The sequence below is a fragment of the Esox lucius genome, chromosome 3, assembly GCF_011004845.1.
Source record: "Esox lucius isolate fEsoLuc1 chromosome 3, fEsoLuc1.pri, whole genome shotgun sequence".
NCBI classification, from domain to species: domain Eukaryota; kingdom Metazoa; phylum Chordata; class Actinopteri; order Esociformes; family Esocidae; genus Esox; species Esox lucius.
The window spans coordinates 18,102,705-18,114,907 of NC_047571.1; the positions used below are offsets into that span (position 1 = coordinate 18,102,705).

At 44.7% G+C, this 12,203-nt stretch overlaps 1 protein-coding gene across 4 annotated transcripts in view; it reads left to right on the top strand.

The window, feature by feature from the left end:
- The window catches only part of greb1l (GREB1 like retinoic acid receptor coactivator), a 55,995-nt gene that overhangs the window by 18,308 nt on the left and 25,484 nt on the right, over positions 1–12,203 (top strand). For 2 of the 4 annotated variants that reach the window (XM_020045516.3, XM_029118766.2), the window contains exons 2-3: positions 6,771–6,890; positions 10,018–10,276. In XM_020045516.3, the coding sequence (XP_019901075.2) occupies positions 10,175–10,276 (102 nt within the window). In that variant the 5' untranslated portion in view covers positions 6,771–6,890; positions 10,018–10,174. Of the gene's footprint in view, positions 1–6,770; positions 6,891–10,017; positions 10,426–12,203 lie in introns of those variants that run through there. The other 2 variants (XM_010886484.4, XM_020045517.3) reach the window with 2 other exon arrangements.

Sequence of the window (12,203 nt, forward strand, 5' to 3'; positions counted from 1 at the left end):
CCTATCCCCACTGTCCTGTCCCCTATCCCCACTGTTCGTGTCCCCTATCCCCACTGTCCTGTCCCCTATCCCCACTGTCCAGTCCCCTATCCCCACTGTCCTGTCCCCTATCCCCACTGTCCTGTCCCCTATCCCCACTGTCCAGTCCCCTATCCCCACTGTCCGGTCCCCTATCCCCACTGTTCGTGTCCCCTATCCCCACTGTCCAGTCCCCTATCCCCACTGTCCAGTCCCCTATCCCCACTGTCCTGTCCCCTATCCCCACTGTCCAGTCCCCTATCCCCACTGTCCAGTCCCCTATCCCCACTGTCCAGTCCCCTATCCCCACTGTCCTGTCCCCTATCCCCACTGTCCAGTCCCCTATCCCCACTGTCCTGTCCCCTATCCCCACTGTCCAGTCCCCTATCCCCACTGTCCGTGCCCTCTATCCCCACTGTCCTGTCCCCTTGTTCTCCAGTCACTCTGTCACATGACCCATCTTTCCTCAGGTGGCTGTGGAGAGTGGAAGGTCCACTTCCCCTTTGTCAGGCCCTTTGGCTTACCCTCAATACGGTGATGAGGGATGGGTGGAGGGAGGGCCACAGGGCCAGCATTCAGGCCGAGAGTCCTTTGTTGTCCCTCGTAGGGCTCTTTTGAGGCCAAAGAAACCGCTGGGTTTACTCATTATCCTCATTTCAAATGGGTCTATTTAAAAGTGGCTGCTGTGTCAAATGCAGGGGAGGGAGGGAGCTGCTGCTGTGAGCTGAGGGACATTAATCACACTGACACTGCTCTTCCCCCGGTTGAACTTGCTTCTAGTACAGGTCTGTAAATAAGCTTATTATGTTTGGTTTGATTGGCAATTTATATATGTACTTCAGACTGGAAACTAAGTGTTTGTACTGAAGTTACCAGTCTAACCAGTTTAATTTGGTCATCCTTTAACTTGCCTGTTTCTTGGAGCTTATAGAGTACACTGACATACATACTTACATACTGACAGGGTAGTTGAATGATACACACATTTCACCTTAAAACACAAACCCAGATGTTCAGGAAAGAATTTTCAGCAAAGAAGTGTATGATGAATTAGTGCTAAGGAGTAATGGAGCACCTGATTGGCTAATGTCTCAGTTTATAGCGGTCTCACACACGCCCGTGCCCCACTATAACCATTGGAGAGGAGGTGAGAAGAGTTATACGGCCAGATTAAACCAACTGTCTACCAGATCAGCAGTAATGAACTGAAGAATAAGTCAGTCAGTTAGTCACACTACTTGTCTGGCTATTCAAAGATGAAATCTTTAACAAATCACTAACGACTGCTAAACAAAATTGTCGATTTCAACCTTATCTGCCTTAATGTTTTATATGTATTATATGTATGTTCTTTTAAATGGATTTATGTTTCGATTATGAATCATATAGTTTTTTTTAACATAAAGTTATGTTGATAAGTAGTAACTTACTGAGGCTTACTTAGGCCTTTATTTTTCTAAGCAGACAAGTGTTTGTACCCTAGGATGGCCCAGTGGTCTCTGACACCTCCGAGGCACATCCTCCATTACAGCAGTGGTTCCATTCTGAGCCACTGCTTTTTCAGCAGAATATCTCCTCTGTCTCCACTGTCGAAAGTTCAATAAAGCGTAACCCCCTCCACCCACCCACCCACCCGCCCAAAAAAGCATATTTCAATGAATCATAAAATGCCCCAAAATAAAGGTTAAATTATTTAAATAAAGAATAGATAATTATCTATTGAAGAGAAGGTTGAAGACGCATCGTGTTGTATAGTGACGGCAAATCCACATTTTAGACGAGAAGGTGAAAAGAGTTCATATGGAGTCAGTGGTAAGTATGGACTGAAGTGTGTCACATCTCCTGTCAAGTGGTGGTGTGTTGACTTGGGCCTTTTCTTAGTTTGCTTGAGACATTCTCAGGAACCTTACTCAAATACAGAAATGAATTACGTGGTCAAGAAAAAAAAGGGCCCATATAAATGCCGGTTGGGGTTTTGCTGATCTTACATGGCAACCTTTGCTACCACTTAAACGAAGTTCAACTTATAAAGTCTTTGTAGCATTCATAAATGCGTGAACACTACAGCAAGTGTTCCTGACCAAGAAAAGTATTTTTATAAAGTGTATAAACCTACATGCATGTCACATTCCGCAGTGTAGCCCTTTATACGCCATTTAAAAGACACATGCTTATTTATTAAGCCTTAATGTATGTATGCATGTAAACCTTTATTACTTTGTTTGAACTGTGACAAGGCTAACTTTTAAATAATTAACAATTAATTATTGTGAAATGGCAGCCAAAAAAGGAACACTTGAGTGTAAACTAGGTTGGATTTGGCCATCAGTCAGCTGTTTATATTTACCATTCAAAGTCATATGATAGTGGAGATGTGAATGACGCTGCGACACAACATCCCTTTGCTCTAGTGGCATTGGATCTGGAGAGTGGGGGCAAGGGAGGGAGAGATAGAGTATAGTATTATCTTTTTCTCTTAATCAGCCAATAGGTCAGGATCTGATTGCAATGTCACAATCTTTGTTGTGAGAGTATTTTCAAAAGCGGTGTGAGGAAACTGCATTGGTGAGGAGACGACAAATTGATTAGTGTCCAAATAGTTCAGAAAAGATTGCCCCCAAAGTCCCCATATCACTGGAAAAATACCGTGTTATGTAGTTGTGCTGTTTATGCACCCATGGACACTTCTACGTGTTCATTAGCCGTAATACGACAACTATTTTCACCAAATGGGCCCGGAAATATCCAGAAAATCTGTCACCACTCACCGATTGTTCGAAATGAAGAGGCATTTGACCAGCCAGACAGGCTGTAATGACACTAATCCTTAACATCTGCCTGCATAGCGCCTGCTGCTTTGTGGTGACGGTCGGTGGATCCTCAGTTTATTTATTTTGACCAGATGAGCCCCTGGTATTTATAGCGGGGGTAAAATCCCCAGTTAGAGGTCAGTCCCAATCCTGTGGTGGGTTCTGTAGGGCCAGGGTTGGGGCGGGGGGACAAATTGCACAAAACTGACCTGACATTCTTCTTTTCCCCATTTTGCGAAGGGTTGAGGTTGCCATCTCTAAATTGGCCCTAATAAAAAAGGGAGGGAGTGGCGGAGAGAGAGAGCGGGAACAAGAGCAGGAGAAAGGGGTGAAAGTTAAAAACGGGAGGTAGTCCAAGGCTCCCCTGTGCTGCTGTGTCATGGCATGGCTGTGTTGTCACCCTGTTGAAGGCTGAGGGCCGTGTGTGTCCGGGCGGGCGGTGTGTTGTTACCCTGTTGAAGGCTGAGGGCCGTGTGTGTCCGGGCGGGCGGTGTGTTGTCACCCTGTTGAAGGCTGAGGGCCGTGTGTGTCGGGGTGGGTGGGCGGTGTGTTGTTACCCTGTTGAAGGCTGAGGGCCGTGTGTGTCGGGGCGGGCGGTGTGTTGTTACCCTGTTGAAGGCTGAGGGCCATGTGTGTCGGGGCGGGCGGGCGGTGTGTTGTCACCCTGTTGAAGGCTGAGGGCCGTGTGTGTCGGGGCGGGCGGGCGGGCGGTGTGTTGTCACCCTGTTGAAGGCTGAGGGCCGTGTGTGTCGGGGCGGGCGGTGTGTTGTCACCCTGTTGAAGGCTGAGGGCCGTGTGTGTCGGGGCGGGCGGTGTGTTGTCACCCTGTTGAAGGCTGAGGGCTGTGTGTGTCGGGGCGGGCGGTGTGTTGTCACCCTGTTGAAGGCTGAGGGCCGTGTGTGTCTGGGCGGGCGGTGTGTTGTTACCCTGTTGAAGGCTGAGGGCCGTGTGTGTCCGGGCGGGTGGGCGGTGTGTTGTCACCCTGTTGAAGGCTGATGGCCGTGTGTGTCCGGGCGGGCGGTGTGTTGTTACCCTGTTGAAGGCTGATGGCCGTGTGTGTCCGGGCGGGCGGTGTGTTGTTACCCTGTTGAAGGCTGAGGGCCGTGTGTGTCCGGGCGGGTGGGCGGTGTGTTGTTACCCTGTTGAAGGCTGAGGGCCGTGTGTGTCCGGGCGGGCGGTGTGGCACTGTGGCAGGAGGGGATGCTGCCCCGTGTCTTTGTTTCCCTCCAAGAGCATCTGCCACTACAGGGGGTCAGAAGGGCCAAGATGAATGAGGCCCTAGAGAATTTACTCCACACTCAACAAATGGCATAAAACGGGTGGGGGCCAGGGGGGACGGGGGAGGTGTGTGGGGGTGTGACTCAGAGAAGGAGAGAGAGAGAGAGAGAGGACATAGGGGTTCTGCTGTACTGGAGGAAGGAGGAGTATTCACTATCCTTACTATGCAGGAGTATCATTTCCAAGGGACTGCTGGTGGCTTGGGGATACACCAGATCATACCTTTCCCCATACATATCATTTCATTGGATATATCCTCATTTTTTCTCTCTTTCTAAACTGCAAGCCTACCCAAAATGGACTATTATTTCTGACTGATTTATTTTCCGCTGTTGAATATAGTTTGTGAGTTTTTGTGTTTTGGATGTTCTGTCAGGCTTTCTGATCAAGGACCCTTGGAAGGTATGGGAGCATTTTGGAGTATATGGTCTAGCACTTTACTGGATTCCCATTAACATGGCATTGATGGCTCAGCTCTTAGCACCTCATTTAAGAGACACAGAAATGTTAGTCCCTTTTTGCATAACCCCCACCCCCTCTTTACTCTGCTGATGTGTACTCTCTTCCTCATTCCTGCCTTTTCTAATGTTAACAGTAGTCAACAGTCATTGTTCTGCTATTTCTGAAAACAGGCACAAGTTTCTTTTTAAATTGACTTGAATGTGTATAGATGTTTGATCTTATTTGATCACCATTTTATAGGATTAGAAAAATCACATTTGAGATAAAAAAATTACAAAAAAGAGCTCAACACCTATAGCATTTTAAGTTAACTAAAAATATTTGTCGTTATATTATTAAGCTCTGATGTGTTAAAAAAGCACGATAAGGTTTCCTGAGCCAGTGTCAAATGTTTCTGCATCTACACTGCGGTCCATTTTTACTTCCTTTACAACGCGTGTGTCACACCTTTATTTTTGTGAAACCCTTGACTGATTTTACGACGTTGCAGTTATCTTTGAATAAAAGGTTTAAGGGATATCCTCTGTCTCTCCAATGTGAGGAGGGTAATGTCATTATGCCCATGAAGGAAGCCAGGCAGAGAGAGGGAGGGAAAGGAGGAAGATAGAGGAGCAGGGGCAAGGGTCAGTTCACAGTTCTCTTGGACTTAAATATCTAACATTGCTTTGGCTTGAAATCTATTTCATTTTATAAAGAGGAGCTCTGTTTTCACACAGCTCATTAACAAGAAGTAAGCTGCTTCAAATGTACACAGACCTAGTTGTTTCTGTGTGTGCCTCTTTGACTACTGCCTTGAATTCCCTCTTCACAGCCCTCAGGCAAAGTTCTCTAACAGCACGTCATGCTGAAAGGGTCATTTAATGTCATTACCAGAAGAACAGGGCCCCACCATTAGGTGCCCCAGGCTGTGCATGACTATGTCTAGATTTATGACTCCGTTGGGTCAGGGACTTCTCACTGGCCATCTGTACTCTCCACTTTTCAATGCTTGGTTTCATATATGTAATATAAATATATATATATGTATTTGTTGCATAGTTGAGAGGTTTATCTGCAAGTACCTGACCTCCAGTGTTACTGTACCTGACCTCCAGTATTACTGTACCTGACCTCCAGTGTTACTGTACCTTAACCTCCAGTGTTACTGTACCTGACCTCCAGTATTACCGTACCTGACCTCCAGTATTACTGCACCTGACCTCCAGTGTTACTGTACCTGACCTCCAGTATTATCGTACCTGACCTCCAGTGTTACTGTACCTGACCTCCAGTATTACCGTACCTGACCTCCAGTATTACTGTACCTGACCTCCAGTATTACCGTACCTGACCTCCAGTATTACTGTACCTGACCTCCAATGTTACTGTACCTGACCTCCAGTATTACCATACTTGACCTCCAGTGTTACTGTACCTGACGTTCAGTGTTACTGTACCTAACCTCCAGTATTACCGTACCTGACCTCCAGCATTACCGTACCTGATCTAGATACCATCCAAGTGGAATGACCACCGATGGGACGCTGTGACCTTGTGCCTCCCACTGACCATGTCGGTTCGTTATCCCTATCAGTGTGAGACCAATCATTCACAAGTATATCCGCTCCAGCGCCATGAACAGCACGAATCAGTGGCGCCAGGGCGAGGGCTTGGGTCGGTGCGAGTCTCGGTATAGACAACCATAAACCCTAACACCCCAGTGTGTTTTACAAAACCACCCCCGAGGCTGACGGATCACGTAACCCCTTTCCACCATCAACGGTCACTGCATATGTCGTGGTTCTGCGCAATCTGTCGCCTCTTAGCGCCTGAGCGGCCTGACAGTCATTCATATTCATGGTCAGACATGTTGTCTTGACTGCACTGACCGTTTGAAAGCTTTAGTGCATCATTTAAACTTGAGTTTGATTCCAATATGGTTCTTGAAATATTAGGTTTTATTCTTTGTGTTGAGATAAGAGGTCGTGTAATGTATGTCCCTGGCGGGAAACACTTATTTTTGTAAGTGCTAACGGTGACCAAGACTAATTTCATGTTCACAGTTTTGGGGACACCTGTGTGCTGATCACTTACAAATCACTGGTAAACATTTAGCCTCATGTATGTCGTCCACATTTTATGTGTTAGTTCATTGCAGCATTGGCTGAAGATTCCGTCTGCTAATCTGTGTTAATAACGCATTCATCTGACTTCCGTCCTCAGCTGTGGAGCAGTTGCGTTGAGGGGGATGTCACCGCAGAACGGTTACACTCAGAGCTTCTTCTTACCAAGCATGTAGCAGAGGAGAACAAGCCCCTTCACGCCTGGGAACGATCACACGAGGTAAGGTCAGGTCTGCTACAGAGGAGGTTGGAATGCCTTAAACTGATCAGGTTTTATAGCGGCTGTCTGTAAGCTGAGTAAAGGAGGTCCTTTTGGAATATGTATTTCTGAAAGAGGAAGGAGGGTCTTGTTGTTTTGGACACAGTGTAGTAAAACTTCTGAAAATTTGAAACTATTGCGAAAATGTTATTGCAAATGTTCAGATGGTGTCTCCCTGTTTCACTGAATTCTTCATTTTCATGCCTAATGAAAACAACTCATGTTTTCTCCCCTGTGGTCTCCTGGAATCTGCAAGCTTCCAGAGCGACAGATTTCAATTCTGACCTGAGGTCAGATTCTTGCAATATGGCCATTACGGCCACCCAGGCTCAGGAATTTGAAGGAGAATCTGAGGCCTGTTTTCTGGTCAGCTCCCGCCTTCCAGTAGCCTCAGAGAAAATATTGTTTTCTTCACATCTTCAAACAGGATCTGTCTCTATCTGAAAAACACAGATCAGACACTTATTTATCATCCATCAATGTGAATGACGTCAATTGAAACCACACTTGACCACTCTGCTGCATCCGTTGGGCCACCTTTGCCACTGTGTGGCTTTGTTGTGATGGAGCAGGTGATGAAAGGTCTCGTCAGTGTTCACCTCTACACCTCTGGCTGAGTCAGCTGTACGAGGTCACCACTGTGGCATTGCAGTGTGAGACTAATGACAAATCTGCTCTCTGTTGCTCGGGGCTTGACCTCGACAGAAGACCTCAGGAGCACATTTTAGCCCCCTTTACCAGAAACTCCTGCCTCAGATTCTCTGTCTACTTATACCTTCCTCCATCCATCACTGGAGGACAAAATACTGTAGCTTCTTTATGTTAAGCTGATTATCTCTGTCAAAGCACAATCAGGCACCACACTTAATCTTGTCCTTTGTATGTCATGGCCGGAGAGACCCCTGCCCCGATCTCTGCCCCTCTGCCTTCTGAGTAGGTTCTTGGCTGGAGGCATGGGGGCCAGGCAGGACAGGAAAAGGACTTTAGATGTCTAGCTGCTCTAGCATGATTCACAAGTCTGAGCTTAATTTACAAAATAAGCGCAGACACAGATTAAGCCTAGTGTAGGACTAAAAAATCTAGTTCAATGGAATACTCCATGGAGCTTTTTGTTTTTTAGTCCTAAACAAGGCTTAATCTGTGACTGCGAAACCAGCCCTAAGAGTTTTTAAGGTTTCAAATATATAAACTGCACTGAGGTATCTTAAGTATCTACCTGGGAAGAGGCATGGACTTCTTCCTTTTGTATAAAAAAGCTTTTGAGTAGAATGAGTAAAAAGTGAGTACTGTAGTATTTAGCAGTTAGAGTGATCTCTCTAACATAGGTACTTTGGACATAATGATTAACCCAGTTAAGTCTTGGTTGATTCTATTTCATAATAGTTTTGCTGTCCTGACTTGCTGCTGTCCTGAACTCATTGATAAGAAAGACAACAAATATTTACCTTGGAAGAGCAAGGCTGTGTACTCTGTTTAGTACAAGGTAGCATTCCAAGAAGTTTCTTAGTAGATTCTTTCCAGAGTGTCAAATAGTTAATCTTTGGTTTTTGTTCGTTTATTGTTTGGGTCTAACTCTGTTGCTGTCTTGGGTCTCCAGTTGGAAAGGCCTTCTTTCCACTTCAATGTATTTTCCGAAGGGTTATGAATAATATTTGAGCCACTACATTCTGTTTGTATTATTGTGTTATTATTTTACATTGAGCCGCTATATTATTTTGTATTATATTTTGTGTTATATGAGACCAAGTAACACAGTTCTTACTGCTCTTGTTGGATTGATAACTGGTTTACAATTGCAATAATCTCAGAAGTTTATGGTTTATCACCAATATACTATGGCTAAGTTCTGTGTCCAGGCACTTCGCAATGCGTTGTGGTTTATTAGTTGTAATCCACACCCCCTCATGCATTATTGCTTAAGAATTTTGTTTAGGATCAGGGCATTTTATTTTACTGCAGTTTAACTATGAACATCAGGTATATGTCATGTGGCTTCTACAGCACATTGATTCCACCAATCCTCGCATGCTTGGCCTGGTGTGCCTCTGCTTGGGTAATGCTTATACTGCACTTGTCTGTCCCAGTTTGTACGATTAATGTTTTCTGTAACTGGCCAGTTACTCTTGTGAAGCAAGGTTGTGCTCTGCTTCGTCTAGATTGGTGGTCGCAGTGGTGGTAGAGACAAGATTTTCCAAAGTCATGGAGTTCATCCAGGCAGAAGAGGTTTCCCATGTCTGCCTGGCCGTTTCGCTCGATTGTGCCCTGTTATTGCTGCCAGTTTGGACACCTTTATTGAGGCCTGTAGAAGGGGCAAATTATCTAAAACGTCACATTGGAATTAAAATGCAGTAATATATATATATATATATATATATATATATATATATAAATTAGACCAATCTGCTGGCACCTATCGCATGTTATTATAGTAAAAATACTGTTAAACGCAAACCTCCCTCCTCAATGAAATAATTTATAAACAATTACAGTGGCATATACCTCTTTACCATATAATGCAGTGCTAGCTTTGATACTGTAGCTTTGGTACTGTAGCTTTGGTATTGTTTTTTGAAGGCCATAAATCGCTTAGCATAGTCAAAATCAATAGGCATAGTATTAGTCAAAATACACTATAGCACAAATAACCAGATCCCTAAGTAGCGTTGCACAGATGTCTTTCACACACCACAGGCAAGGTGATGGTTACAGAGACCCTGACTGTTCCCAAACAGACCTGAAATGGCTGTAAGTGTTTCAGTTTTCACACTAAAACAACACCAGCCAAATGTGGCCCAAGAACAGAGGTAACAAGAGTTTTTGAGGCCAAGGCTATAGGTTAGGATTTAAAGTGTGACATTCTTTTCAGTCCACTGCAGTTGTACACTTTGCTAATGATAGGTGGGTGATGTAAACAGGGAAATTGTCAAAAAGGAGAGGAGATTTATTTAAGGAAAGTTATTTAGCTGCACCGGCTGTATCAGCCGTTCCATATGGGGGCACTTAGCATTTCCCATAGACCTGCATAGGTTTTTTTAATATTTGAATTAGGGCTTTTGACTAAGCTTAATCTCTCCTTACTCCCTATCAGGGCCACCAGGCAACCTGTGTCCCCCTGCCTGTCCAGCTGCCACCTCGCGCCCAAAGCCAACCCCAGGCCCACACGGCTGACCTCAACAGATGTCCAGAGTGGACGAAGGGTGGGGGCAGCGGGGCCTAGGCAGGGCAGGAAGACAGAGGAGGAGAAGATGATGACGACTTACAGTTTCAGAAAGAAAGATAAAAAAAAAGAGGGAAACAGTGAGACCAACAGAGAGAAGGGAAGGGGAAGGACAAAAGACCGAGCAATTGTGTGTTCTCGCGTGAGATTTTAAGTGCATCCTAGCGTCTGCATGACCCCTGTACTAGTGTCGTTTGTAGAAAAGTGTTTGGATTGGTTGGCTACTCTCTTCCCTCTTGGTAATGGACATGAATGGAGCTAAGAATTAACAGGATTGCTGTAAGTTTGTTCAATTTATACACTGTCAGGGTTCCTGTAAATTGGACAGTAGTTTACAGGCAGCAAGGTGGCAAGTGATTGTATTTCATATTGTGGTTGGCCTACAATAATGTACAATGACTGTATTAAAAAAAAAGTAAATGCTAAAATAATTGTAATAAATTAGTGAATTAACAGATTTGTTAAATTAATTGGAGGGAGATGTCACAGCATTATACTTAGCATTTTTATGGTGCAAGCAGGTTGGCTGCTATGTAAACTGCTGAGATATTACAGATTTAGTTTTTAAAAAAAATGGGATGCTGCATAAAATGCAAATAAAAGCAGAATGCAATGATATGCAAATAATTTTTACCTGTATTTAATTGAAAATAGTATGAAGACAACATATCAAATGTTGAAAATTATAAATGTTTTTGGAAAATTTGATGCCAGCAACACGTTTCAAAAAAGTTGGGACAGGGGAATGTTACCTCTGTGTTGCATCATATTTTCTTTTAACAATGCTGTAAGCATTTGAGAACTGAGGAGACCAATTACTGTAGTTTTGAAAGTGACATGTATTCCCATTCTTGCTTCATGTAGGATTGTAGCTGCTCAACAGTTCAGGGTTTCATAATGGGCCAAATGTTTTCAATAGGTGACAGGTCTGGACAGCTGGCAGGTCAGTTTAGCACCCGTGACTATTTTACTACGTAGCCATGCTGTTGTGATACGTGCAGAATGTGGTTTGGCATTGTCTTGCTGAAATAAGCAAGGCCTTCCCTGAAAAAGACATGGCAGCATATGTTGCTCCAAAATCTGTATATATTGTTCAGCACTAATGTGCCTTCACTGGTGTGCAAGTCACCCATGCCATGTGCAATAATGCACCCCCATACCATCATGGACGCTAGCTTTTGAACTGTGTGCTAATCACAACCTGTGTGGTCCCTCTCCTCTTTAATCCAGAGAACGCAGTGCCCATGATTCCCAAAAAGTATTTATAATTTTGATTTGTCAGACCACAGGACAGTTTTCCACTTTGTCTCAGTCCATCTTAAATGGGCTTGGGCACAGAGAAGGCAGTGGTGGTTCTGGATCTTGTTTATATATGGTTTCTTCTTTTCATGGTAGAGTTTTAACTTGCATGTGTAGATGCAGCGATGTACTGTGTTCACAGACAGTGGTTTTCGGATGTGTTCCTGAGCCCATTAAGTGATTTCCACTACAGAATCGTGTCTGTTTTTAATGCAGTGCCGCCTGAGGGCCCACATATTGGTTTACTTGCCTTGTCCCTTGCATACTGAGATTTATCTGGGTTCTCTGAATCTTTTAATTATATTTTTCATTCTATAGATGATGAGATCCACTGGCGTGACCATCGGGGGTGCAGGGGGTATGGCTGCACCAGGGTTTGTGGTGATTGGGGGGCTGTGATTGGCCTCTATGATAAATATATTTTCTATTGCATTTCTATTTTATTTTGTTGTTTATATGTGGTTATCTCAGTCAGATGTTGGCTGTGAGGTTCATCTACGCCAGGATCGGCTTCCATACATATATACCGCATCATCATTTTTCATCCGGGAGGGGGGGGGGTGGTAGGGTAAGGACAGCTTAAGTGATTCTTAAGTTGTTGCACATCCTACCCATCCTCACTCCTGACAGACCCATCCTCACTCCTGACAGACCCATCCTCACTCCTGACAGACCCATCCTCTCTTCTGACAGACCTATCCTCTCTTCTGACAGACCCATCCTCACTCCTGACAGACCCATCCTCAAGACCCATCCTC